The sequence below is a fragment of the Nyctereutes procyonoides genome, unplaced genomic scaffold, assembly GCF_905146905.1.
Source record: "Nyctereutes procyonoides isolate TBG_1078 unplaced genomic scaffold, NYPRO_anot_genome, whole genome shotgun sequence".
Classification (NCBI taxonomy): Eukaryota; Metazoa; Chordata; class Mammalia; order Carnivora; family Canidae; genus Nyctereutes; species Nyctereutes procyonoides.
In genome coordinates this window covers 55,469,349-55,496,542 of record NW_026575052.1, presented here as the reverse complement: position 1 = coordinate 55,496,542, position 27,194 = coordinate 55,469,349, and the positions used below count along the sequence as shown (strand labels likewise).

At 44.6% G+C, this 27,194-nt stretch overlaps 1 protein-coding gene across 1 annotated transcript in view; it reads right to left on the bottom strand.

Moving 5' to 3' along the window:
- Positions 1-8,782: 8,782 nt before the first annotated feature.
- LOC129513363 (uncharacterized) overlaps positions 8,783-27,194 on the bottom strand; it is a 45,806-nt gene continuing 27,394 nt past the window's right edge. Inside the window, 3 exon segments of the mRNA XM_055331143.1 lie at positions 8,783-12,288; positions 12,291-14,028; positions 15,149-15,462. Of these exon segments, the coding sequence (XP_055187118.1) occupies positions 11,245-12,288; positions 12,291-14,028; positions 15,149-15,315 (2,949 nt within the window). The 5' untranslated portion in view covers positions 15,316-15,462 and the 3' untranslated portion in view covers positions 8,783-11,244.

The window sequence follows — 27,194 nt, the reverse complement described above, 5'->3', positions numbered from 1 at the left end:
TTAATTTTACTCAATTTTAACATAGATCTACGTGCATACATAATGTTCAAACAATGTGTTGTTGGCTCAGTGATACAAAGTGGAATAAGACCCTAATGTTAAAGTCTTTATATTTGAAGATTAAGGTATTTGAGGAATGAACAGATGTGGCTAGAAAATATAGGTGTCATAAAAGAGGAACAGATACAATGTTATGGGAGGTCAGAGGAAAAAGTGATATGGCTAGGGAATTTTGGAGAAGGTTTTCTTGAGTGGGTGGTGTTTAAGCCAGGCCTGAATGATAGCTGGGATCTAGGTAAACAGAGATAAGCACAGAACATTATTTCAGAAAGCCTACCAAGGAAGGGAAAACTCTGCAGTTGGCCTAACGATATACATAGAGATCAATAGTGGAGAATAAATTCATAGATTGGGATTTGACCTAGGAAGGCCTTGAAAACCACTGAAATGGGGATCCCTGGGTGGCGCAGTGGTTTGGCGCCTGCCTTTGGCCCAGGGCGTGATCCTGGGGACCTGGGATCGAATCCCATGTCGGGCTCCCAGTGCATGGAGCCTGCTTTTCCCTCTGCCTATGTCTCTGCCTCTCTCTCTCACTGTATGCCTATCATAAATAAAAATAAAAAATAAAAAAAATAAAAAAAAAAAAAAAAGAAAACCACTGAAATGATTAGTTTATTTGATAGGCAATGGGAGATTAACAAGATCTGTGTTAGGTAAGTAACCATAAACATTAAATCTTTACTAAGGAAAAATAGGAACATTTAACACTAATCACAGGTTTCCTTTGAATAGCTAGTATGATCAGACTGAGTGAGTCAGGGACTCACTGTTTCCTATGTATAAATGCCTACTGATTTGATTGCTAGATATGTAAGAGGAAAAGAAGGAGGAAGGGAGGGAGGGAGGGAGGGAGGAAGGAAGGAAGGAAGGAAGGAAGGAAGGAAGGAAGGAAGGAAGGAAGGAAGGAAGAGAAAGATTATTTTGTGGATTACATTATGTCATTAATCAACCTATACAATCCTGCAAAAAAATGTAAAAAGGGAATTGACTTAAAAATATGTATCAAGGGACACCTGGTTGGCTCAGTCAGTTAAGCACCTGCCTTCAGCTCAGATCATGATCTCAGGGCCCTGGGATTGGGTCCCACATTGGGCTCCTTGCTCATGGAGGAGTCTGTTTCTCCTCCCTCTACCTGTCCCTCCACTGTGCTTTCCCTTTTTTTCTCACTCACTGTCTCTATCAAATAAATAAAAGTCTTTAAAAAAAAGAGAGAGAGGGGATCCCTGGGTGGCGCAGCGGTTTGGCGCCTGCCTTTGGCCCAGGGCGCGATCCTGGAGACCCGGGATCGAATCCCACGTCGGGCTCCTGGTGCATGGAGCCTGCTTCTCCCTCTGCCTGTGTCTCTGCCTCTCTCTCTCTCTCTCTGTGACTATCATAAATAAATAAAAATTAAAAAAAAATTTTAAAAATAAAAAAAAAGAGAGAGAGAGATGCACATAATCCATTTGGCAACAGTTTCATTATGAAACTACTGAACTTTCATCCTAAGAAATTAAAAACAACTTATTAAGTATGCTTGCATTCCTTTTTGTGCTAAGAATGATTTTCTTCCTCATAACTATAGAAACTTAAAGAAAAAATATTCTTTTTCCTGCCCCCACCATTTTTATAAAGTTGGATATAGAGGAGATCAATTTTCAAATTGTTTACAAGGATGAAATTTTTGTTCTTGAGCTCTCATTTTCTATAATACCTGTGGTGAAATGCATCCTCTAATTGGATATGACTTTACATTAGATAAGTGATGATGTAACCAGATTTTTCCATTTCCTTTTGATAGTCTGGGACTTGAGAGCAGTGTAAAAAAAAGTTATATATACACACAAATATATATAAATATAAATATATACATAATATATGATATGCATGTTATCAAATATAGTTATGTATAAATGTATATATGTGTGTGTAAACTGACACTTATATTATCAGAGCTCTTATATATCAGAGCTCAAAACCATTAAGAACAGTAGCGCTAAAACAATCATAAGTGAAAATTAGCATTTATTTGCAGAAAGAATATTACTTTTTTTTTTAGATCTGTTTTAGAGAGAGAAAGTATGCACAAATAGGGGAAGGGCAGAAAGAGAGGGAGAAAGAGAATCTCAAGCGGACTCCCCACTGAGCATAGAGTCCGCCCTGAGGCTTGATCTCATGACCTGAGCTGAAATCAAGAGTCAGATGCCTGACTGACTGAACCACCCAGGTGCCCCTAGATATTCTTTATTTGATTACTTTCATTTGGAAATGACTTTGAAAGAAGTTGCTTAATATTACATATGACTGTTTTCCTAAAAGAATCAAAATTATTTTGTGTGCTTTATTTTTTAAAAGATTTTATTTATTTGAGAGAGAGACAGAGTGTGTGCATGTGTGAGCAGGGGGAAGGGCAGAGGGAGAAGCAGCTTCCTTGCTGAACAGGGAGCCCAATGCATCCTAGAACCCTGGGATCATGACCTGAGCTGAAGGCAGACATTTTACATGCTTTAGAAGGTTTTTTGAGAGCTGACTCTGCTTACCTTTCCATACTCACAATCATACATACTTATATCTGTTTTACTTAGATGTCTGGCCATGGCCATATTTTGTTTTTTCATCTGGGATAAATTCCGCTATCTTCTCATTTTGTCTGTTGTTGCCTTCTTCTCTGTGTTAGAAAAGCCATTTATGTCTCCTGCTCCTAAAAGTAATGATATTATGGAGAAGACATCATGTAGTGCCCAGTGTCTGGTGCTTCAGTGAATGGAGACATTCAGGGAATGTACACGCCAGTGTGTGTATTGCGTGCACTCTGCTATTGTATTCCGGCTGCTGTAACCTTCAGGCCAGTCATCTGCAGAGGTGCTCCTTGCCTACTGTGGGCAGTGTTTTGGTCCCTGGCCTGAATGTGGTGAGTTTTAACTAGGCATGCTTTGGCCTGCCTGTGAAATGAGAAATGTCACTACCTCCACCAGAACCGAGGGCCTACAAAAATCTCTGGTCAGGACCAGTGGTGTGGGCAGGGGTTTGTCCTGGTCTTCTAGGAGAGAGGCCTGCTGTGCTGGTACTGAGGCAAGCTTGACTGGGAGGGAGGGTCCCACCAGAGCACCAGAGATTGGGATATGGCGTAAGCCAGTAGGGTAGGCAGTGTCAGTGCTGTGCTGCTTCCCTCCCATCAGATGGCTCTGTATTTATGTTGAGGGGGCGGGGGAGGGAAATGGTGCCATCCAGCATATTTGTTCCCAGAGGGGTCTCTCTGTGAGTGCTGCTTCTCAGGTACGTGCTCAAAGAAGAAGAAATACTGTCCCCACTGTGTGCCCTGGGCGCTCTTCAGATCACTGTTTCCGCACTGCCCCTGGGTTGTTTGCCTCCCTTCTCTCTAGGAGCATCACAGAACCCTCTGGGATTGATCTCAGCCAAGCCTTCTGACATTTATAACTCCAGGCTTTAAGCCCCACTGGTTGTAAGAACTCACAAAATTTGGCCTCTCTCATTTTCCAAGCCAATGGCTATGGGGAAATGTTCTCCTTGTGCATTCCCGTGTGTTCCTCCCCACCCCCTTCTCTGCAATCATGGCTCCCTCCCCTTTGCAGCAGCCAGGATCCGTTTCTTTCCCAAGCCTCATTTCCACACTTCCTACCTTCTTTGATGTGGCCTCTTCTCTCTTTTTAGTTGTGGGGCTTGTTCTGCCAGTCTTCGTGTTGATTTCTGGAGTATTTGGGATTATTTGATAGTTATCTAGTTGTATTCATCAGATGAGGTGGGCCTAGGGTCTTCCTACTTCACCATCTTCCTGTCTCTCCCTAAAGAGGCACATTCTCATTAGGAGATTCAACATGTGCCCTTCATACTGCAGCTAAAGCTGGACATTTTAGCTTTTTAGAACCAGACATCAGGGGGTAGCCCCAGTGGCGCAGCGGTTTAGCACTGCCTGCAGCCCAGGGTGTGATCCTGGAGACCCTGGATCGAGTCCCACATCAGGCTCTCTGCATGGAGCCTGCTTCTCCCTCTGCCTGTGTCTCTGCCTCTCTCTCTGTGTCTCTATGAGTAAATAAATAAAATTAAAAAAAAAAAGAACCAGACATCAGTGAGAAGAAGTCACTATCTTGACAGTGGCAATTGACAGTAATCAGTAGGAGAAAGTAGGGCTGTTATTACACACAGGAACACTTTGTACCCAGAGAAGCCACTAGGGTGTGTTTTGATCCTCCCATGCCCCATTATAACTGTGAATGAACAAACACAGCAATTCCAATGTATGAATGTGTGAAATGATTACTATGGGTGCAGAGCACTCAAGAATCAAGGTTTGAGTCACATCACCAACTGAGCCATGAAGACCTCTTGAGATGATAGTGGACAGAGAGGGGAATTTAAAATGGATAGTGGAGAAGGAAAAAGATGGGTACCAATTGAGCCCAGAGACTAACTGCACAAGCAGGCTCTAATGTATCCTATAAATTTTCTTTTTTCTTTTTTCTTTTTTTTTTTTTTTTGGTATCCTATAAATTTTCTAAGTTCCCCTTGAGAGGCCCCTGGTCACAATGGAGGAACTGCTCCCAAAATATGTGTTGATAATGGATCTGTGTGGTACAAGGGTTAGACTGTGGTAGCAATAGAAGTGATCTTCTTCAGGAGAACCTGCTGTGGAAGCATAGTCTACTCATGGACTCCAACTGCCAACCCATTGGACCCCATCATGGTGTTCAAGCTTCTTCCAGGATGCTCCCAGACATCAGTGTCACTAGTGCTGTCTCATTCCTACCTGACTCCTACCTTGCATAACTTTTGCTCAGGCACTCTCCATCAGCCTGGCCAAGAGTTTTTTAGGGCTGAGCTGCCACCTGAGATTCCTTACATTCAAATCTCACTTATTTTTTTTCATAGTTGTTAGACTTATAGATCCATCTGTAGGTTATCTCTGCCTATCCCTGTGCTATCCCCACTTATCCTTTGTGGAAGTTTCCCTAATAAATCATTGGAACATCTAGCCCCTCTTGGTAACCGCTTCATAAAGGACCCAAACCAGAACACTCTTCAATAAACATTTAGATTTCTAAGTCTAACTAATTTTAGCATCTGCTTCCCAGAGAACCCAAACAGCACACTTGTGGAGCTTATTAGAAATGATATGCTGGACCCCAACTCTAGGTACTTATTTTTAACTAGGTAAGAGTCAGGGCTCAGGAACTGGTCTTTCTTACTGGCATTTCAAGTGCTTCCTAGACCAACTGATTAAATTAATAATCCTACAAAGAGTAAAATGCAGACATCACAAACCTCCTGATTTAATGCAATAGGAATTCTTACCAAAAGACCTGAATTTAATGAAACATCTGAACTGCCTTGTTGAACACCAGGAGCATCTAGTAGAAAATTATAAAAGCCATGCTTTAGTAGGGATACACCAGCCCTAAAGGAAACATACAAACATGCCCTAACTAATTTAATAGAAGACTTGAACAAATCAAACTGATCTTAAAGTAAACTAACTGCAGGCTTGAACAAAATTCAATATTCTTTGAAGACAACACAATCCAAGCATGGAGTGATGTAAAGTTCACGATATTCTGCCTTCAATAACCACTGGACATAGAACAGAGTAGAGAAAATGTGTCCTATAATAAGGAGAAAGGAATCAGTCAATAGAAACACATCAGAAACGACAGTGACATTGGCCTTGGTAGATAAGCATTTTTAAGTTGCTGCTATACATATGTTCAAAAATATAAAGAAGCCACCTGGGACTACAATTCGGCTGAAGGCCACTCCAGACATTAAAAAGAAATTGCAAAGAGTAGAGAGACAGGGAGAGAAGAGCTTGCAGGACTTCGTGATAGTGGCAGAATGAGTCTATAATAATAGAGAAAGTCCGGAAGAACAACAAACCAAACTAAGTGACCGGCAGACCCGAAACCTGGACAAGATCCTGCTGGCCACAACCATGGACGACCCACGGGAAAAATGGAGGCACCTCAAGAAGCTGGCTTCATGGACAGGTAAAGAGGATGGCCCTGGTCCCCCTCGGGAGCACCCTAAGCTGAACAAAAACCAATGTGCTTATTGCAAAGAAGAGGGTCACTAGGTAAATAGCTGCCCTAACCAAAGATCTAAGGCCCCTGCCAAGATCTTGGAGATGGAGGACCTGGGCGATTAGGGGAGTCAGGGTTCGGCACCCCTCCCCGAGCCCAGGGTAACTCTTAAAGTGGAGGGGCAACCTGTTGAATTCCTAGTGGACACTGGGGCACAACATTCGGTTTTATTACAACCCCAAGGGAAATTGGCAAACAAGACTTCATGGGTGCAAGGGGCACCAAACAATACTCCTGGACTACCCGAAGAACTGTGGATCTCGGCATGGGCCGGGTATCCCACTCATTCATGGTCATCCCTGAGTGTCCCTACCCGTTGTTAGGTCGGGATTTGCTCACCAAGATGGGGGCACAAATTTGCTTCCACCCCGAAGGGGCAAAAGTCCTAAACAAGGAGGGGCACCCGATTCAGGTGCTTGTCCTGAGTTTAGAAGACAAATATCATCTCCACCAAACGTCCTCAGCCCCGATGACTGACATTGACCGTTGGCTGCAGGAATTTCCCCAAGCGTGGGCAGAACCTGGGGGAATTGGGCTGGTCCGGCACCGACCGACCATAACTAAAGCCAGGGGACAACGGTGTCAGGGTCCACCAATATCCCATTCCTCTCATCTCCCTAACCCAGACTGGGACCCCCCTCTGCATGACTGTCAAGAAATTTTGACACAGATGCATGGAATCAGAGCTGATCTCCAGGACCAGCCACTGCCGAACGCTGACGCCACCTGGTACTCGGATGGCAGCAGTTTTGTCTGAGTAGGAATCGATATGTGGGGGCAGCTGTAACCATGGAAATGGAGACCCGATCTGGGGGCACCGACCCTGCCCAACACCCCCAACTATACTGGTGCTGATATACACGGGATCAAATGCTTGCCCATGACCCAGTGTTTGCATGGCTGGTGGAGGGCCGCAGACTCCAGCATCATCTTACCACAGGAACTAGGACAGCGAGGCCTATCCAGAATGCATTGGAGTACTCATATGGGGACAAGGAAGATGGAAGACCTCACACGACATGCAAAGATCACTATTAAAGACTCTCGAGCAAAGATGGAGCAGATTGTGGCAAGCTGCCACGCATGCCAGTTAACTAATGCCACCACCCATGGATCTAACCCGGGCACCCAGCTCCGGGGGGGGACTGCCCAGGAGCCTACTGGGAAGTGGACTTTACTGAGGTAAAACCTGGAAAATACAGATACAGGTATTTACTAGTGTCTGTAGATACTTTTTCAGGATGGACAGAGGCATTTCCCACCAAACATGAAAACTGCACAGACCGTGACCAAAAAACTGCTGGAAGACATCTTACCGAGGTATGGTTTTCCTGTTAAGATTGGGTCAGACAATGGCCCAGGATTTGTCTCTAAGGTGTGGCCTAAACTGAGGGCCCTCTATGAGACTGGGCCACCCCGGGATCAACATCGATATCGGCCAGGTGACTGGAAGTACGTGCGGAGATACCAACACCAGACACTTCAGCCTTGCTGGAAGGGACTTACATCGTGATCCTGACCACTCCCACTGCTCTCAAGGTCGATGGGATTACTCCCTGGATCCACTACACCCACATCCGGCCAGCTGACCCACACGCCGTCCTCAAGGACTTTGTTCCAGAATGGAAAAGCCAACCGGACAAGGACAATCCCCTAAAGCTAAGACTGCTCCGTTCTCACTTATTTCCCACCTCCAGGACTCCCTAGTCTGAGATTGTCTTTCAAAATAAAAGGGGATTAGACTTAATCTTCTTACAACAAAGGGGGGGGTCATGTGCTGCCTTAACGTAGGATGTTGCTTCTTCGCTGGAATGTAAATGGGAGCAAGAACAGCAACAAGGTTGGTTCGAATCCTGGTTTAATCATTCCCCGTGGCTCACTCTGAGAGCAACCTGGACCCATAATTGGGTCCTTCCTTAGGTTCCTTTGAGAGGGGGAAATGTGGAGGCCAAGAAAATTAAGGCCATTCCACTTTAAGTTCAGCGTTAGCACAAGTACAGCCATCCCAGGCCCCTGTGAGTAAGAGCTGAAGTTTACCTTACTTCAGTAACAGGAAGAAAACAGCTTACAGCTTGACATCCTAGAAAGCCCCATATTAGAATGAAAACAGAGCCCAAGCCAAGGGCAGGAAGCCCCTATTAGAATAAGAACAGAGCTCAAAGCCCTTGAAAGCCCCATATCAGAATGTAAACAGAACCTGAGAAATTCCTCCACCCCTTCTGGAGGTCCCCTAGACCAGCCCTTAAAACTAAGCTGGAACCCAACTCGGGGTCCAAGTCCCTGCTCAGCTGTGTTGGGTACGCTTGGACCCAAGCTCGAGCTTGTAAATAAACCCTCGTGTGTTTGCATCAGGAAAAATAAAAAATAAAAATAAAAAAATATATATTTATAAAGAAAACATGAAATAATGAGAGAAATGGGCACTATATCAGAAACCAAATGGAACTTCTAGAACTGTGAAAACATTAATATCTAAAATGAAAAATTCACTAAATGGACTTAACCAATTAAACATTACAAAAAAGGATCAGTGAACATGAAAGACATGGTAATGGAAATTACATTTAAGTACAGAGAGTGTTGGACCCTGGCTCACGGGTGCCAACGTGTCCCGGTGGACGCCCCAGAGACTCAGACCCCAGACAGGCAGATGCAATTAGCAAGAGGGTTTATTGAACGTTTGCACAAACAGGCTCTCCGCCTCCGAGGAGGAAAAGAGCCCCGATTAGCAATTACTGGTATCTTTTAAAGGCAAAAGGAAAGAAACCCCCTAAAGACAAAAGAACCGCGGGAGTCGCATAGCATCCAGGTTGATTTCACACAGGGTCAACAAGAACCTATTCAGGGACATTCCAATCAGGGTGTGGGGGGAATGGTTTTCTTATTTTTTCTTTAATTTTTATTTATTTATGATAGTCACAGAGAGAGAGAGAGAGGCAGAGACACAGGCAGAGGGAGAAGCAGGCTCCATACACTTGAAGCCCAACGTGGGATTCGATCCCGGGTCTCCAGGATCGCGCCCTGGGCCAAAGGCAGGCGCCAAGCCGCTGCGCCACCCAGGGATCCCTGGTTTTCTTATTGTAAACAGAATGCTTTTAGTTGCTAAAATTTCAGGAAGGCGCCTGAATGGGCTGCCTCTGGATTAGGGCTGGCCCTACTTACAAGGGGGGAGGTTTCTTCATTCCCTCCTCTTGTTTGGGCTGATTTTAACCTTAAAATCTTAGGGAACATTTATTTCTTCAGTTTGGAGGGCCCGACATTGCTGAGTTAATACCAGAGCTTGGGTAATAGACAATCTTTCTCGGATGAACTGGAGCAGCCGGTAGAGGACGCAGGGCCGAAAGTTAGCAGCAGGAGCAGGATAACTAGAGGGCCCAGAATGGTAGAGATTAGGGTGGTCAACCAGGGACACTGATTTCAAACCAGCTTTCAAACCAGCCCTGCTGGGCCTCCCGGTCCCTTTGTCTTTTATTTAACCTTTCCCTGAGTTTGGCCATGGAGTCTCTGATGACTCCAGAATGGTCTGCATAGAAACAGCATTCCTCTCCCAGGGCCGCACACAGTCCTCCCTCTTTCAGGAATAGTCAATCCAAGCCTCTCCTGTTGTGAAGTGCTACTTCTGAGAGTGAGGGGAGGGACTGTTCTAGCTTAGAAACGGACTGCGCTAGTGTCCGTAGATCCTCATCTACAGCTGTTTGGAGTTCTATATAACGTCGTGAGCCCTGGATCAGAGCAGCTGCGCCAGGACCCACCCCAGCAGCGACCCCTAGTCCCAACATAACGGCTAAGGTTAGGGAGACAGGTTCGCGCCGAAAACGGGTGGGATGTTTATCATACTGATTTTCTAGAGTTTCAGCAGGGTGATAGAACACCCTGGGTATGATCTGCACCATGACACAGAAGTCGTTTGAGCTATTTAGAACCTTAGCCGACACACGGGGGGGAGGCCTTTGTTGCATGCCCACCAAGTTCCCGGCTGGGGCTCCAGGTAAGAATCAGTCCCCAAAATCGGGGTGGTAGTGTTGCAGAGTCTCTGGTAGCCCCGGGGGGGTGTTCCTATGCAGGTTCCCTGTCCTGAAACTTCTGTAAGGGTGAATTGTGGTTGGGAGTCGGGTGTGCATCCCTGAGTGCTAGTGATGTTATTATAGGTCCCTGAAGTAGCAATTCCCTCATAATAAGGGGGGGGGGGAAGCAAGGCAGAGCCAGCAGGATTTAGTTACATCGGGGCTGGTTCGATTAAGGGCCAGGAATGCCCCTATGATAAGATTAAACAGTCGTTGTCCCGTCTCGGGTTACGACCGAGGGGTTGGAGTGACCGCAAAGTTAGTGGGTGTGGCACTCCCTGCGGCTAGGGCGGGGGCTGTTAGTTTAGCAGGAGCCCTTTGTTCCCCGAGGACCGAGTTAGGCCCGATCGCCACGGGGTCTGGGGATTCTATTTTTAGTTTAATTCTGAATATAAAACCATCATCTGTTCTTTCTTTGTTTAACCTGAGTCCCCACATATATCCATTGGCCCAGTAAGTAGCCCTTTTTCCGGGCTCCGTGAAGGATATCCGTAGGGGATGACACCACCCTTGGCAGGGCCCATAATTAAGGGTTTTCCATTTGCTAAATGTCGGGTGAGTATAGTTAGCCTTGACAGTGATATAATCCCAGGAGGAGGAGGGCCTCCATTCTGTATCCCCCGTAGTTTCGCACCCCCAATTTTTACAATAGAAGTATTCCCCTCCTCCACAGGTGGGATTTAGCCTGCGATCTCTGTGGTGCCCGGGACAGACATAAAAGGGAAGAGTGCTTAGCATGGCCCTTCTTTCAGGCGTGCCACATCCTCCCCATGGGTCTAATCCCAGTCGCCCTGGAGGGCTTTCTTGGTTAGGGGCTCTAGAGGTGTCGAAGTATCCCTCTAGGTCCCATGGGCTAGGGGCCCCTATGGTTAGCTTGCATAGGTCAGGATATAGGTTAGGCCACCAGGTTCCCACAGGGGCGGTCTTAGTTATAGACCAGACCTCGTCACCCCCAGACGTTAGTACCTGCCAGGTTAACCTTTTGAGGGCATGAGGGTCACCTTTGGCGGAGGTGAAGAGCGCTAGGAGAGGTAGGAATATAACAACTGTCATTGAACAATTTTTGGAAGTCTTATCTTGAGCGGGTTTTGGGTGCGGTGGAGCTTCCATTGGAGTGGCTCGTCCGGTCCGTCCTGGCTGGCGTCAGCGGTGCTCGTTGATGGGGCGCGCTGGACGTGTGAGGCGTGGACCCAAGCAGCAATGCCGTCTACCTTTAAGGCGGTTGGGGTGGTCAGTAGTACAGTATATGGGCCCTTCCAGCGGGGCTCAAGCGTCCTGGACTGATGTCTCCTGACGTAGACGGAGTCCCCGATCTGGAACGGGTGTGGGCCGGTTGTGTCTCCGGGGCGGTAGACAGCCGCAAGGGGTTTCCAGATCTGGTGCTGGATAATCTGGAGCGCCTTTAGCCTGTCCTGTAAACCGGGAGTGTTAGCAAGAGGGTCAAGAGCAGAATCTAGTAAGTCCGTTACTGGTGGGGGACCTCCATAGAGAATCTCGTAAGGAGTTAGCCCATGGCGCGCGGGAGTGTTCCGGACTCGGAACAGAACCATAGGGAGGAGTTGGACCCAGTCTCTAGTGCCAGTCTCCAATGTCAATTTAGTTAGGGTCTCTTTAATTGTTCTATTCATTCTTTCTACCTGACCTGAGCTCTGGGGTCTGTATGCACAATGTAATTTCCAATTTATCCCCAGTAATCTGGCCACCAACTGACTTACCTGGGAGACGAAGGCGGGGCCGTTGTCCGACCCTATTACCTTGGGCAGTCCAAACCGGGGGAAAATTTCTTCCAGGATTTTCTTGACAACCACCTGGGCGGTTTCTCGCTTGGTGGGGAAAGCTTCTGTCCAGCCTGAAAAGGTATCTATAAACACTAGGAGGTACTTGTTACCATATTTACCTGGCTTGATTTCGGTGAAGTCTACTTCCCAATTAGTTCCGGGTCTTTCTCCCCTCATCCTGGTTCCCTCAGGCATCTTGAGGTGTTTGGTATTTACCTTAGCACAAGGTACACAAGCGTCGGTTACCTGTTGGATCAGGGAGGGGAGTTTGGGAATGTAATAGGTCTGACCTTCTCTCCGGAGGAGTGCTTTTAATTTTTTTTGTGTCCGAGGTGAGTCCATCGGTGGAGGTGAGTCACCAGTTCTTTGGCCCTTTTCTGGGGCAGGACCGTCTTCCCTTGGTGTTTCCAGACCTTCATTTGCTCGTCATATTTTGCCCCTATTTGCTGGACGATATCTAGGTCGCTGTCTGAGTACTCGAGAGAGAGTTGCCCCGGTGTCCGGACAGCCTCTGGTACTTGTAGGGAGAGGGCCTGTGGGCCTAGTGCAGCGGCCCGTGCTGTTTCATCGGCCATCCTGTTCCCCTCTGCTACTGGGTCATTGCCTCGCTGATGCCCAGGACAGTGAATTATACTCAGTTTTCTCGGCAGAAAGTGGGAATGGAGAAGATCTTGTATTTCTTCTCTGTTTTTGATGTTTTTACCTGCTGAGGTTAGGAGACCCCTTCTACGGTATATTTCTCCATGAACATGGGCAGTTGCAAAAGCATATCTGCTGTCAGTATAAATGTTGACCTTTTTGTCCTTAGCCTTTCTTAGGGCCTGAGTTAGGGCTATAAGCTCTGCCCTTTGAGCTGAAGTCCCAGGCTCTAAGGCACTGGCCCAAATGACAGCTTTCCCATCTACCACGGCTGCCCCGGCTTTACGCTCACCATTTCGTAGAAAGCTACTCCCATCGGTGTACCAGGTTGCTTCAGCATCTGGCAAAGGCTGGTCCGTCAAGTCCCCTCTGGTGCCATGGACTTCAGCTAGGATCTGGTGGCAATCATGCATTACTAGGGAGGGGGACTCGGTTTCTGGAAGCAAGGTGGCCGGGTTTAGAGATGTAGCCGTTCCAAACCGTATCCGCTCAGAATTCAGTAACATGGCCTGATAATGGGTGACCCGGGCGTTTGAGAGCCATCGATCAGGGGGCTGGCGGATGACTGTCTCTACGGCGTGGGGGGCCACCACAGTGAGGGGTTGGCCGAAAGTCAACTTGTCTGAGTCTTTTACCAGGACTGCCACAGCCGCTATTATTCGGAGACATGGGGGCCATCCTGCAGCCACGCTGTCTAATTTTTTTGAAAAGTATGCCACGGGCCTTTTCCAGGGTCCCAGTTTTTGAGTTAGGACCCCTTTGGCTATTCCATTATGTTCATCAACATATAGCGTAAAAGGCTTGGTTACATCTGGGAGGCTCAGGGCAGGGGCGGTCAATAAGGCCCTTTTTATTTTGTCAAAAGCCAATTGCTGCTCCTTTCCCCAGTGGTAGGGGGTGTTGGATTTCGTGAGAGGATATAGGGGAGCCGCCATCTCCGCAAACCCGGGTATCCAGAGGCGGCAGAACCCAGCACTGCCGAGGAACTCTCGTAGTCCTTTGGCATTAGTGGGTGCTGGGATCAGGGCTACAGCCTTTTTGCGGCTCTCCGTCAGCCACCTCTGGCCTCCTTCCAGGAGATATCCCAGATAGGTCACTTGTCTCTGGCCTATTTGGGCCTTTTTGGCGGAGGCCCTATACCCCAGTTCTCCCAGTCTCTCAAGCAGGGCCCCCGTACCTTTTACACAATCCTGTTCTGTCCTAGCCACCAGGAGCAAATCATCCACGTACTGCAGGAGGACGAGGTCCGGATGGCCAACTCGGAAATCTGCCAAATCCCGATGCAAGGCTTCATCGAACAAAGTGGGGGAGTTTTTGAATCCCTGTGGCAGCCTTGTCCAAGTGAGTTGTTCTGAGAATCCCGTCTCAGGATCTTTCCATTCAAAGGCAAAAATAGGCTGGCTTTGAGAGCTTAACCTTAGGCAAAAGAATGCATCTTTTAGATCTAACACCGTATACCAGACATGGCTTGGGGGTAAGGTGCTGAGCAAGTTGTAGGGATTTGGCACCGTGGGATGTATGTCCTCTGTCCTCCAGTTAACCTCTCGTAAATCTTGTACCGGCCAGTAATCTCCTGTGCCGGGTTTTTTTACGGGTAATAGAGGAGTATTCCAGGGCGACTGGCAAGGTATTAAAATGCCCAATTGTAATAGTCTCTGTATATGTGGCCGAATGCCTTCTTTGGCCTCTTTGCTCATTGAATGTTGCCGGATCGATATGGGGGTGGCCGAGGGTTTTAAGTTTATAATTATGGGTGGCTGGTTTACAGCTAGTCCCATTCCGGCCGTTTCCACCCAGGCCTGAGGGTAGTTAGTGAGCCATTCAGAATCTAGGGGCTGCACGGACGGTGGAGAGTCCTCGTGCAGCCGGTGTGGTGTTCATCCTCTAGGCGCAAGGTCAGTACCTGGAGGGGCTGCCCTCCCGCGCCAGTAATAGTGGCCCCTTTTTGCTGAAAATGTATCTGGGCCCCTACTTTTGAAAGAAGGTCTCTGCCTAGGAGAGGGTAAGGGCAGTCTGGGACCAGTAAGAAGGAATGCGTTACTTGCCCAGTGCTCAGGTGGACCTTCCGTTCGGTTGTCCATCGATATAACTTGCCTCCAGTTGCCCCCTGAACCCAAGACGTTTTAGAGCTCAAGGGTCCTTTTGCCTCAGTTAAAACTGAATGTTGAGCCCCCGTATCGACCAGGAAGGTCACCGGCTGTCCCCCCACTTTAAGGGTTATCCGAGGCTCGGGGGGGGGGGTTCTTGGCCCTGACACCCCTAATCTTCATCTTCTAGGGACAAAACAGGAATGGGCTTCTTTTTAGGTCCCTGCGTTTGGCCCTTCCTTTGGCAATCTTTAACCCAATGTCCTTTTTCCTTGCAGTAGGCACACTGGTCTCGTTCAACCCGTGGTTCTCTTTTGTCTTCCAGGTCCCTACTCTGTCCTGACTTACTCTGCCCTGAGCCCTGTACTATGGTGGCCAGTATAGCCTTCTATTAACCTCTCCAGAAAACCTGCCGGCGTCTCATCCTTTCCCTGCACTATAGCACGTACCTTTGCCAAATTGGTGGGGCGACGCCCTGCCCCTTTGAGACCCGCTCGGAGTACCTGGCGATAGAGACGGAGCCGCTCCCTACCAGCAACAGTGTCGTAGTCCCAGGTCGGGCGAACCAAGGGGAAAACATCCTCAATCTCATTAGGCAGCTGGGTCGGCCTCCCATCCGCCCCCGGGCGTTTTTCTGAGCTTCGAGGTAGACGCGCTGTCTCTCCTCCGTGGTGAGGAGAGTCTGCAGGAGCTGTTGGCGGTCATCCCAGGTCGGCTGGTCGAGGTGTCCATTGGGTCCTGGCTGCAAGACCAGGGCCTTCACCTGCAAGATAATGTCAATATTAAAAGTTCCGTTCCTGGGCCACCCGACGTTGAAAGCCGGCCACTCTGAGGAGCAGAAGGTGACCCATCTTCGTCTTGTGACTTCGACCGAAAGATTGTGTGCCCGGCCGGCGACTTCTTTCCAGTGATCTAGAGTGAGGCTTAAAGGGGTGGTTACAGTCTGCCCCGGGGGTGTAGAGAAGAGGTGAGCGGTGAGGAGGAGGACAGGAAAGGAAGAAAAACACGGAACGAACAGACGCACACGAACGACAGGACTGGCGCGGCAGATTCAGATGGGAGCGGTCGCGAACCACGACCCTCCCCGAAGAGGAGGGAGTGCCGGGGCTCCGTTCCTCTTCCAGACCACTCCGGAGTCCGACTCCGGAGGGGGACCAGGGGTCTCGGGCACGTCTGCCTCCCCCGCTGGTCCAAATACAGAATACAGAGTACAGCGTCCTGCAAGCACAATACAGACCCGGCACAAAACAGACCCGGCCAGTCAGACAAACGGACGAGACAGATATGACATTTAGCGAGCTCGGTCTTACCTCCTACCGGTCTTAGGATTGAGTCTGGGGCGTCTCAGATCCCGGACGAGCCCCCAAATGTTGGACCCTGGCTCACGGGTGCCAACGTGTCCCGGTGGACGCCCCAGAGACTCAGACCCCAGACAGGCAGATGCAATTAGCAAGAGGGTTTATTGAATGTTTGCAGCAAACGGGCTCTCCGCCTCCGAGGAGGAAAAGAGCCCCGATTAGCAATTACTGGGATCTTTAAAGGCAAAAGGAAAGAAACCGCCTAAAGACAAAAGAACCGCGGGAGTCGCATAGCATCCAGGTTGATTTCACAGAGGGTCAACATGAACCTATTCAGGGACATTCCAATCAGGGTGTGGGGGGGAATGGTTTTCATATAAACAGAATGGTTTTCTTATAAACAAAATGGTTTCTTGTAAACAGAATGCTTTTAGTTGCTAAAATTTCAGGAAGGCGCCTGGATGGGCTGCCTCCGGATTAGGGCTGGCCCTACTTACAAGCGTGGGAGGTTTCTTCAAGAGAAGGGCAGCCCGGGTGGCTCAGCAGTTTAGCACCACCTTCGGCCCAGGGTGTGATCCTGGAGACCCGGGATCAAGTCCCATGTCGGGCTCCCTGCATGGCGCTTGCTTCTCCCTCTGCCTGTGTCTCTGCCTCTCTCTCTCTCTCATGTGTGCCTATCATAAATAAATAAAAAACAAAAGATTTTGTTTATTTAATTATTCATGAGAGACACACAGGAGACAGTAGAGAGGCAGAGACACAGGCAGAGGGAGAAGCAGGCTCCATGCACCGGGAGCCCGACGTGGGATTCGATCCCGGGTCTCCAGGATCGCGCCCTGGGCCAAAGGCAGGCGCTAAACCGCTGCGCCACCCAGGGATCCCTAAACAAAATCTTTAAAAAACTAAGTACAGAGAGAAAAATTCTAAAAAAAAGTAAAACTCCAATGACTTGTAAAATTTAATCAGTCTAAAATATGTATATTCAGAATTATAGAAAAAAAGAGAGAATAGAACATATTTAAGGAAACAATGATTAAAACATTTCCAAATTTATTGAAAAATAGAAGTCCTTAGCCCCACAAAGTTTGAAAAAAAACCTTAAGAAGGATAATTACAAAAAAAGCAAATCTAGGCACATCAATGAAATTGTTAGAAACCAATGATAAAGAGTAAATCTTAAAAACAAAGAAAAAAAAAGAAAAATTTAATACATAGGAAAAACAATAATAATAGCAAATGACATTTCATCACAAATAACTCAAGCCATAAAACAATGGAAGCATATACTTAAAGTATTAAAATTAAAAACTGTCAACATAAGATGCTATATGAAGAAGATGGCAGAGTAGGAGTATCCTAAGCTCACCTGCTACCATTGATGCACATAGATAACACCCATATCAGTGTAAATAACTCAGAAAATGACCCTAACACTGGAAGAACAGACCCTTTACAGGTAAATGCAGAGAAGAGGCTACATAATAGAGAGTAGGAATGGTGGAGATGCAATTGGGCGCCAAACTGACCCACTTGGCTATCTGCAGGAGGGAGAGACACCACCGGCACAGAGAGGAGAGAGGAGCAGACCCTACCCCATGCACCCCAAGAATGGGGGACCTGCACAAGAAAGGTGAATTCCCCTAACATTTGGCTTTGAAAACCAAAAGAACCTAACTTCATGAGGTCTTACAATCAGTGGGGCTTAACACCTGGGATTAAAAAAATCAGCAGGCACAACTCTGGGAGAGTCAGAGAGTGATAGAAAACTAAGTCCCTATCCTTAAAGAGACAGCACAACAAACAGCCCAGCTGAGATACAACATAGAAAAAGCAGTTTTAAAACCCCTAATGTAGGGATCCCTGGGTGGCGCAGCGGTTTGGCGCCTGCCTTTGGCCCAGGGCGCGATCCTGGAGACCCGGGATCGAATCCCACGTCGGGCTCCCGGTGCATGGAGCCTGCTTCTCCCTCTGCTCCCTCTGCTTCTCCTCTGCTTCTCCTCTGCTTCTCCTCTGCCGTGCTCTGCTCTCTCTCTCTCTCTCTCTCACTGTGTGCCTATCATAAATAAATAAAATTAAAAAAAAAAGAATATAATGCTAAGTGAATTGTCTGAGAAAGTCAAATACCATATGATTTCATTCATATGTGGAAATAAAGAAACAAAACAAATGAGCAAATGGGAAAAAGAGAGACAAATCAAGAAACAGACTCTTAACTATAGAGAACAAAATGATGGTCCCCAGAGGGGAGGTAGGGCAGGGATGGGGGAAATAGCTGATGGGGATGAAGGAGACCACCTGTCACGATGAGCTGGAGGTGATGTATGGAAGTACTGAATCACTATATTGTATACTTGAAACTAATGTAATACTGCATGTTAACTGGAATTAAAATAAAAACTCAAAACATAATTCCAAGTGAAAGATGCCAGTTACAGAAGGCCACATATACAATTCCACCACTTATGTGTAGTTTCGAGAATAGGCAAATCTCTATTTCTATAGAAAGTACATTAGTAGATTTTCAGGGCTGGGTCAAGGTGGGTATGGGGAATGACTGCTAATGGGTAACAAGTTTTTTCTTGAGGTGATGACAATGTTCTTAGAGGATGGTAACGGTTTCACAAATCTGCATATGCTAAGAAAAGTGTATACTTGAGACACGTGGGTGGCTCAGCAATTGAGCATCTGCCTTTGACTCAGGGCTGTTCCCGGGATCCTGGGATCGAGTCCTACATCAGGCTCTCTGCAGAGAGCCTGCTTCTCCCTCTGCCTATGTCTCTGCCTCTCTCTCTATGCTCTCATGAATAAATAAATACAATCTTTTTTAAAAAGCATTTAAGGGATCCCTGGGTGGCGCAGCGGTTTGGCGCCTGCCTTTGGCCCAGGGCGCGATCCTGGAGACCCGGGATCGAATCCCACGTCGGGCTCCCGGTGCATGGAGCCTGCTTCTCCCTCTGCCTGTGTCTCTGCCTCTCCCTCTCTCTCTGTGACTATCATAAATAAATAAGTAAATTAAAAAAAAATAAAAATAAAAAGCATTTAAGAAAAAATAATGTAAAAAAAGAAAAAATAAGGTATTATGGTTTAAAGCACATGTAGAAGGAAAATATTTGAATGTGGTACAAAGGCATGGAGAAAATGTGGCATATTACTGTGGGTTTCTTAAAATACATACGAAGTGCTATATTTTTCAAGGAGACTGTTTTAAGTTTAATGTATATTATGTAAACCCTAGAACAACTTCCAAAAAATAAAACAAGGAGGGATGGAAAATAAGTCAACAAGGAAGACAAAATGGAATTTTTTTTTTTTTTAAAGGCCTTGCTCCAGGAGAAGGCAGGGAAAGAGGAAAAAGGAGCTAGTGGGGAAAATAGAAAATAAATAGCAAACCCAACCCTATCATGAATTACAATGATTATAAATGTAATAACACATTAATTAAAGGATAGAGATAATAAAACCCAAGTGAATGTTAAATATAAGGGACATACTTTAAATATGGACAGATAAGTCAAGAGTAAGAGGACAGAAAAATATAAGCTTGTAAATCCTAATCATAAGAAAGCTATAATTTCTAATTACAACAGTAGCTATATTTATATCACATGACATAGACTGTCTAGAAAAAAAAAAAACCCAGACATAGAGGAACATCCAAAATGTACAAAGGGTTAAATTCATTACGAAGATTCATCCTGGGTGCCTGGGTGGCAGAGTCAGTGAAGTCTCTGCCTTGGGCTCAGGTCATGAACTCAGGGTCCTGGGATGGAGCCCCACATTGGACTCCATGCTCAGGGTGGCGCCTGCTTCTCCCCTGTCCCTGCCCCTGCTCATGCTCTCTCTCTCTCTAATAAATAACAAAAATATTTTAAAAAATACATCGTCACTGAGTATGCCTCTCATGAGAGCATCTGTAAACATAAGACAAAGTTGGACAGAATTGAAAAAAAAATTCTCCCAAGCGCTTACAAGCAACCACTCATTCCATTTTAAGCTTTATTTTTACTCATGTGTTTTGTGGCTGCAACTATATGGTCACCCAAAGCCCCCACCTTCTTTCAGGTAGCTACTGGTGGTAGGTTTAGCAACTGGTTTGCCCCTGCATGCGATAGTGTTCCCATTACTGCCAGCAACAGCATCATCCATGCCTTAAATCTCAACAGAGCAGGACTTCCCATGCCAGCCAGTGCAGCCAGCCCATTATAGTCTGTCTCCCACTGGTTACAACTAATGACTTGACAGGTACCAAAAGCAAAATTATCTCTGAAAAGTTAACAGCCACGGAAGATTGGATTGGAAGGGGAGGAACAGACACTTGGAGAAGCCTTGTGCACACCTTTGGGCGCTCTTTAATACCCAAAGAGTCAGGAAAATCGTCTCTTCATATGTATCTTTTGCTGAGCGTGCTTCCTCACACCCTTTGGAGGACAGAGTGCACCAATGTTTGCCAAGGTTGTCTATGGAAAGAAGCTCCCTTAGCAATAATTAAAAGTTACCGAGCAGCCTCCCAGGTCTCTTTCTTGCAGTCCAGAATCTCCAGGAGGGACTTGAGAATATAAATATTTAACAAAGATTTCAGATTATTCTCTTGATTAAGCAAGTTTAGAAAAAATGGCTTAACCAAACAAATAGCATTGGACTCCCTGTAAGTTCAGTCCTCATCCAAGCTGTCCCTGTTCTGGAGGTAAAAGGAGAATATGTAAGGACCTAGAAAACTCTGAAAAATGTGGTATGAAGGCCATCCTATATTATAAAAGTGGGGGGTACTCTTGTAATTGTTTGCTTTAGGAGGTGGGACCTAGGAGTCTGCATCTTTCCACTACCAACACAGAAAAAATTAAACCTGACTGACAGGTGGGAGAGAAAGATGACGATAGATGTGATTCCCCACTAGTCCAAAAAGAGGTTTTGGGTTAAAAAAACTTCTCAGAGCCTTGGTTTCTTTGTCTATAAAAAGGAGACACTGGTCTAAGTGGAGCAATTTTGAACATTTTCCAGATTGCAAAGACTATACAGTCTTGCATTTGATGCCTGTGTGGCAGATACGTTGTATTTCCATTTACAGAGGAAAAAATACGATAAAAATACTCCTTGGTCTTTAAAAGACTCTTTTGCTCACTACCCTCCAGTGCCTTCCTATTGCACTTAGAATGAAATCTGCCCTTTTGTCCTGTTTCTTGCCCCTTGCTTCTGAGAGAAGTTCCTGTGTTTTGAACACTGGAGACTTGTCTGTTTTGTACTTTAGCCTTGAGACTAGCATCTGGCTCTGAGCAGACTCTCAGAAGGAATTTGTTGAGTCAATGAATAATTAGAGGCTGTCTTTCATAAGCATGTTCTCCCTTTTTGATGGTAGAGAGTTATCAGACGTTTATTTGCCACCCCACAAAAGATGAAATAAGGCTTCAAGCTAAGGTGAGGAACAGCCTGTCAAAAGGAACTGGTTTCTGGAAATTCTCCTGGAGCAGAGCCGCTTGTCAGCCAACCTGTGAACCTTCCTCTGACTGCCAGGGGAACCATAAATAAACTGTCTTATTTGGGCCATCATGTTTTGGGGCTCTAAACATGGCCTTTGCACCCTAAAATATTTGCTTATTATCTTCCCAGCCCAGAATGCCAGTGTTGGGCTACTCTGCATTTCTATGTTAATGACTCCAAGAACAGGGACCAGGATAGAATAGGGGCTCATAAAGTATTTGTTAAATAGAGGGGTCATAAGAAAATATAAATCTGTTCTTAGGAATTTAACTATGATTCAGAGGAAATTTATTCAAATGAAACAAGACTACTCTACCCGGAGAAAAAAAGACTGAAAAAAAAAAAAAAAAGAAAGAAAGAAAAGATAACCAGATTTCTGAGTATCAAGTTGAATTTAGAAGGATGAAGAGTGCCTGGGTGCCTCAGTTGGTTAAGCATCTGCCTTTGGCTCAGGTCATGATCTCAGGGTCAAAAGATTGAGCCTCTCATCAGGCTCCACGTTTAGCAGGGAGTCTGCTTGTTCCCCTCCCTCAGACCCCCTCCCACCCGCTCATGTGTGCTCATGAGCTCTCTCAAATAAATAAATAAAATATTTTTTAAAATAAATAAAATCTTAAAAAAAAATCCAGAAGGATGAAGTCATTCCCATACTTGGCATCCTAAAGCAAGAGTCTTTTAAAGCATTATGTGACTGCCATGTTGACACCCATTTTATTCTGCTTTTGTTGCTATTGCTTATGCAGAAAGGGAGGCAAAATCACTCCCTCAATCTTTGTCAGGGGCTCTCTGATGCCTCAAGCTAACATGGTGTAAACTTTGTTCATATGGGTGCTCCTTTTTCTAGGTGGCACCATAATTTTAATATTTACCCTAAACCCCTTACTCTTTTTTTTCCTTTTTTAAAATTTATTTTTATTTTATTATTATTTTTAATAAATTAATTTTTATTGGTGTTCAATTTACCAACATACAGAATAACACCCAGTGCTCATCCCGTCAAGTGTCCCCCTCAGTGCCCGTCACCCACTCACCCCCACCCCCCGCCCTCCTCCCCTTCCACCACCCCTAGTTCATTTCCCAGAGTTAGGAGTCTTTATGTTCTGTCTCCCTTTCTGATATTTCCCACACATTTCTTCTCCCTTCCCTTATATTCCCTTTCACTATTATTCATATTCCCCAAATGAATGAGAACATACACTGTTTGTCTTTCTCCGATTGACTTACTTCACTCAGCATAATACCCTCCAGTTCCATCCACATTGAAGCAAATGGTGGGTATTTGTCATTTTTAATGGCTGAGTAATATTCCATTGTATACATAGACCACATCTTCTTTATCCATTCATCTTTCGATGGACACCGAGGCTCCTTCCACAGTTTGGCTACTGTGGACATTGCTGCTAGAAACATCGGGGTGCAGGTGTCCTGGCGTTTCATGGCATCAGAATCTTTGTAAACCCCTTACTCTTATTTGGAAGAATAAATGAACAGAAGAACTAACATCTTTTTTTTTTTTTTATGATAGTCACACAGAGAGAGAGAGAGAGAAGCAGAGACACAGGCAGAGGGAGAAGCAGGCTCCATGCACCGGGAGCCCGACGTGGGATTCGATCCCGGGTCTCCAGGATCGCGCCCTGGGACAAAGGCAGGCGCCAAACCGCTGTGCCACCCAGGGATCCCCAAGAACTAACATCTTAAAAAGAAAATGGTTGATTTACTCTACCACAGATAGAACTTAAAATCTGTGGTATGGTTTAAAAAATCATGAAGATAGCATGTTTTATAGTTAACATGAAAAGCAGAGACAAGGGGATCCCTGGGTGGCGCAGCGGTTTAGCGCCTGCCTTTGGCCCAGGGCGCGATCCTGGAGACCCGGGATCGAATCCCATGTCGGGCTCCCGGTGCATGGAGCCTGCTTCTCCCTCTGCCTGTGTCTCTGCCTCTCTCTCTCTCTGTGACTATCATAAATAAATTAAAAAAAAAAAAGAAAAAAAAAAGCAGAGACAAGTAAAAAGAACACTTAACAATTCCTCAAAAAACTTATCACACCCCTTACCGTTAGTAGGCTGATTTATTTACTTTTGAGATTCCCCCCCCTCTTTAATCTGGTGCTATTCCAAAATATGGATGTAATCATATTATCTTCATATTTAAAAAAATATTTTATTTATTTATTCATCAGAGACACAGGCAGAGGGAGCCTGATGCGGGCTGGACCCCAGGACCCCAGAATCATGACCTGAACTGTAGCAGATGCTCAACCACTGAGCCACCCAAGTGCCCCCATCTTCATATTTTTAGTTTTAATTTTTGATTTAACCTTATAGTTTTTCAAGTTATTTTATATTGGCTCCAAACATTTTTAAAGACCCCTTAGTGTCCTTATGGGTCTATAATTCCCTTAGCCATTTAACCATCACTTTATGTCTGTCTACATGTTACAACTTCTCACTATTATTAATAATCCTATAGGGAAGAGCTTCTTTTATTTATTCTATATTTGCTATTTTTTAATAGATTCCCAGACATATATCAGACAATGGGTGTGAGGTTTCTAAAGACTGTCTTGATAATAATGCCAAGTTGATTTTTAAAAGTTTCCTAATTTATGGCATCTGGCTGACTCAGTTGGTGGAGCATGCAACTCTTGATCTCTGGGTCGTGAGTCCAGCCCCACACTGGGCATGGAGCCTACTTAAAAAAAAAAAAAGTTTCCCAATTTACACATTTGCTCCCAGAACTGTAAAGAGATGGCTTCATAATAGATTTTCCTGGCTTTTTATTTAATACTAAATATTCTCACTTAATATTTAAAAAAACTAATTGGGATTAAATTATCCCCCATTGGGATAAAAAAATATGTTCATTCTTGTTTTATTTTGCATGTCTGTGATTCTAAGGTGGGAAAAGTCTGGTGTACATTATGGTTGACTAATTTTGTTACCTCTTCAGTGAAGCTTCATAGGAAAAACCCCAGCAAGGGCTTTGGACCCAGACCAACCATGGCTATAATCACAGCTCTGACACCTACTCTGTGTGACCTTGGGAAAGTCAACCTCAAGAATCCTGACATGTAGGGTTTTATGAGCATTAACAGCAGCTTGTGTAAAGCATCTAGCACATAGTAAATATTCAATCCATGTTTGATCCAGTAACAAACACAACACCAGTCTGTTTTGGCTTTACCGTTTGTGAGGGGTTGTTTATTCATTTGTGTTGTTTAAAATTATTTGTTTCCTACAGCTAATAAGGCATGAAAACAATTAATCATTTATTTAGTATATGTTCTAGAATTATTCTCTCAGGTTTTTTCTTTTACTTTTTATTTTGTTTTGGAATCTGGGCAATTTAGCCTGTAACTATTAATAGGACAGATATGTTTGGCCTGGACTTATGTCAATACTTTATTTTATATTTTCTATTTTTATAGCATTTAAAAACATTTCATTCAGTGTTCTTTGCATGGTTCTTCTGAGAATTGGGGAACAAGGATATTTATTTTTAATTGTGAAGTATTTTAAACATACAAAAATACAAATATATAATAGATATTTATGAAAATTAAACAAATGTGAATATTTTGTTATATTTGTTTAAATTACCCCTTTCTTAGAATTAAATTTTACAAAGTACTCTGTACTCCCCTCCCTGTGAAAACATCATCTTGATTGGAATAGAGGGGTTATCATTCCTCTGCATATTCTTGTTCTTTTGGGGCATACATGAAAGTATGGTTTTATACAATGACATCATATTACAAATATTCTCTTGCCTCTTCTTTTCTTACTCAAAATTTAAAAACAGCTTTGGGGTGTGTAGCTGGCTCAGTCAGTAGAGCCCACAACTCTTGCTCTCAGGCAAGAGGTTGGGAGGTTGAGCCCCATGTTTGGTGTAGAGATTAAAAATAAAATCTTAAAAAAATTAAAAACATTTTTTATATACATTCAGGTTGATATGGTAAATGTAGTTTGCTTCACTAATAAAATAACATGATTGGGAGAGTGTCTGGGTGGCTCAGTTGGTTAAGCATCTGCCTTCTGCTCAGGTCATGGTCTGGGGGTCCTGGGATGGAGCTCCACAACAGGCTCCCTGCTCAGTAGGGAGTCTGCTTCTCCCTCTCCTTCTGCTGCTTCCTTTGAGGTTTCCCCTTCTTGTGCTCTTTCAGTCTTGCTCTCTCTCAAATAAATAAATAAATAAATAAATAAATAAATAAGTAAGTAAGTAAGTAAGTAAAATCTTAAAAACACAACATGATTGATTCATTCCCGATTCATTCCCTTACAATCAGATGCCTTCTGTATTTTCTATTGAAAACTGTACATGTGAAGATTTCTGCACATCTCTTAAACATGCTTGGGAAAGAAGCAGAAGTACATAATCATGGGGTATATACAGAATGACCATATAATTTATCTGTGACCCAAAACACTTGGGAGATGAAAGAAGTGTTACTAATAATTATTCTGGGACAAGTGGCTGAAACCAGGAGTTTCCCAATAAGCCCTAGGTATGTGCATCTTCAAATTTACAAAGCTTGTTTAAAGTGATGCAATCATTTTGCCCTTCTACTAATTATGTGTAAGAGGTTGCATTTCCTTACGCCATCACCAACCCTTCTTATTGTCAGACTTTAAACTTTTTGCCAATCTAATGGGTATAAAATGACATCTCACTGGCATATCAAAAGTTTTATTTTCTTTCCTGTGAATTGCCTATCCATATACTGTGCTTACTATTTTTTCTATTGGTTTATAATTTTCTCACATAGTTGTAGAACTTCATCATATTATTAATCTTTTGTTGACTCCATGGATTGCAACTGTCTTCTTTCTATCTGTGGTTTATCTTCTCAGTTTGTTTATGGGGTCTTCTGTCCTACAAAAGCTTTTTATTTTAGTGTAAATTGACCAATATTTTACTTTACGTTTGTCCTTTTTATGTCTTAAGAAATTCTTTCTTACCCTGGTGTTATGACAGTTTTCTTCTATGTTATAGTCACATTTTTTTTTTTACACTTGGACCTTTAATCCACCTGGAATTAATTTTTGTGTGTGATGTGAGGTAGGAAGCAAATTTTATCTTTCTTCACAAAGACATTTGACTCAATACAATTTATTAAATGAGTTCCTCTTTCCCATGGATACTTCTATTGAACGTTAGATTCCCTCATGTAAGTGAATCTGTTTCTGGAGAGTTCTCTTACATTCCATATTATCATGTTGTTTTATTTAGTGATTTATTTGTGCATTCATACAAAGTTATCTAGCAGGCAATCTAGCTCCTTAAGACCTCTCAATTCATGATGTTTGGGAGTCCCTAATACACTGTTTTCCAAATAGCTATCTTATCAGACTTTTTTTAAAGTTATGATCTTATAAAATGACATTTATTTAAAAACTGTAATGGTTGGGAACCCTGGGTGGCGCAGCGGTTTAACGCCTGCCTTTGGCCCAGGGTGCGATCCTGGAGACCCGGGATCAAATCCCGCGTCGGGCTCCCAGTGTATGGAGCCTGCTTCTCCCTCTGCCTGTGTCTCTCCCTCTCCCTCTCTCTCTTTCTCTCTCTCTCTCTCTCTGTGTGACTATCATAAATAAATAAAAATTAAAAAAATGTGATGGTTAGTTAAAAAATTGCCAACCTTAAATTAGGTGATCTGTAAGTACTTGCTAAATGGAATTTTTAATTAATATCAGATATTTTTACAATAGATTTGAAAGATAAT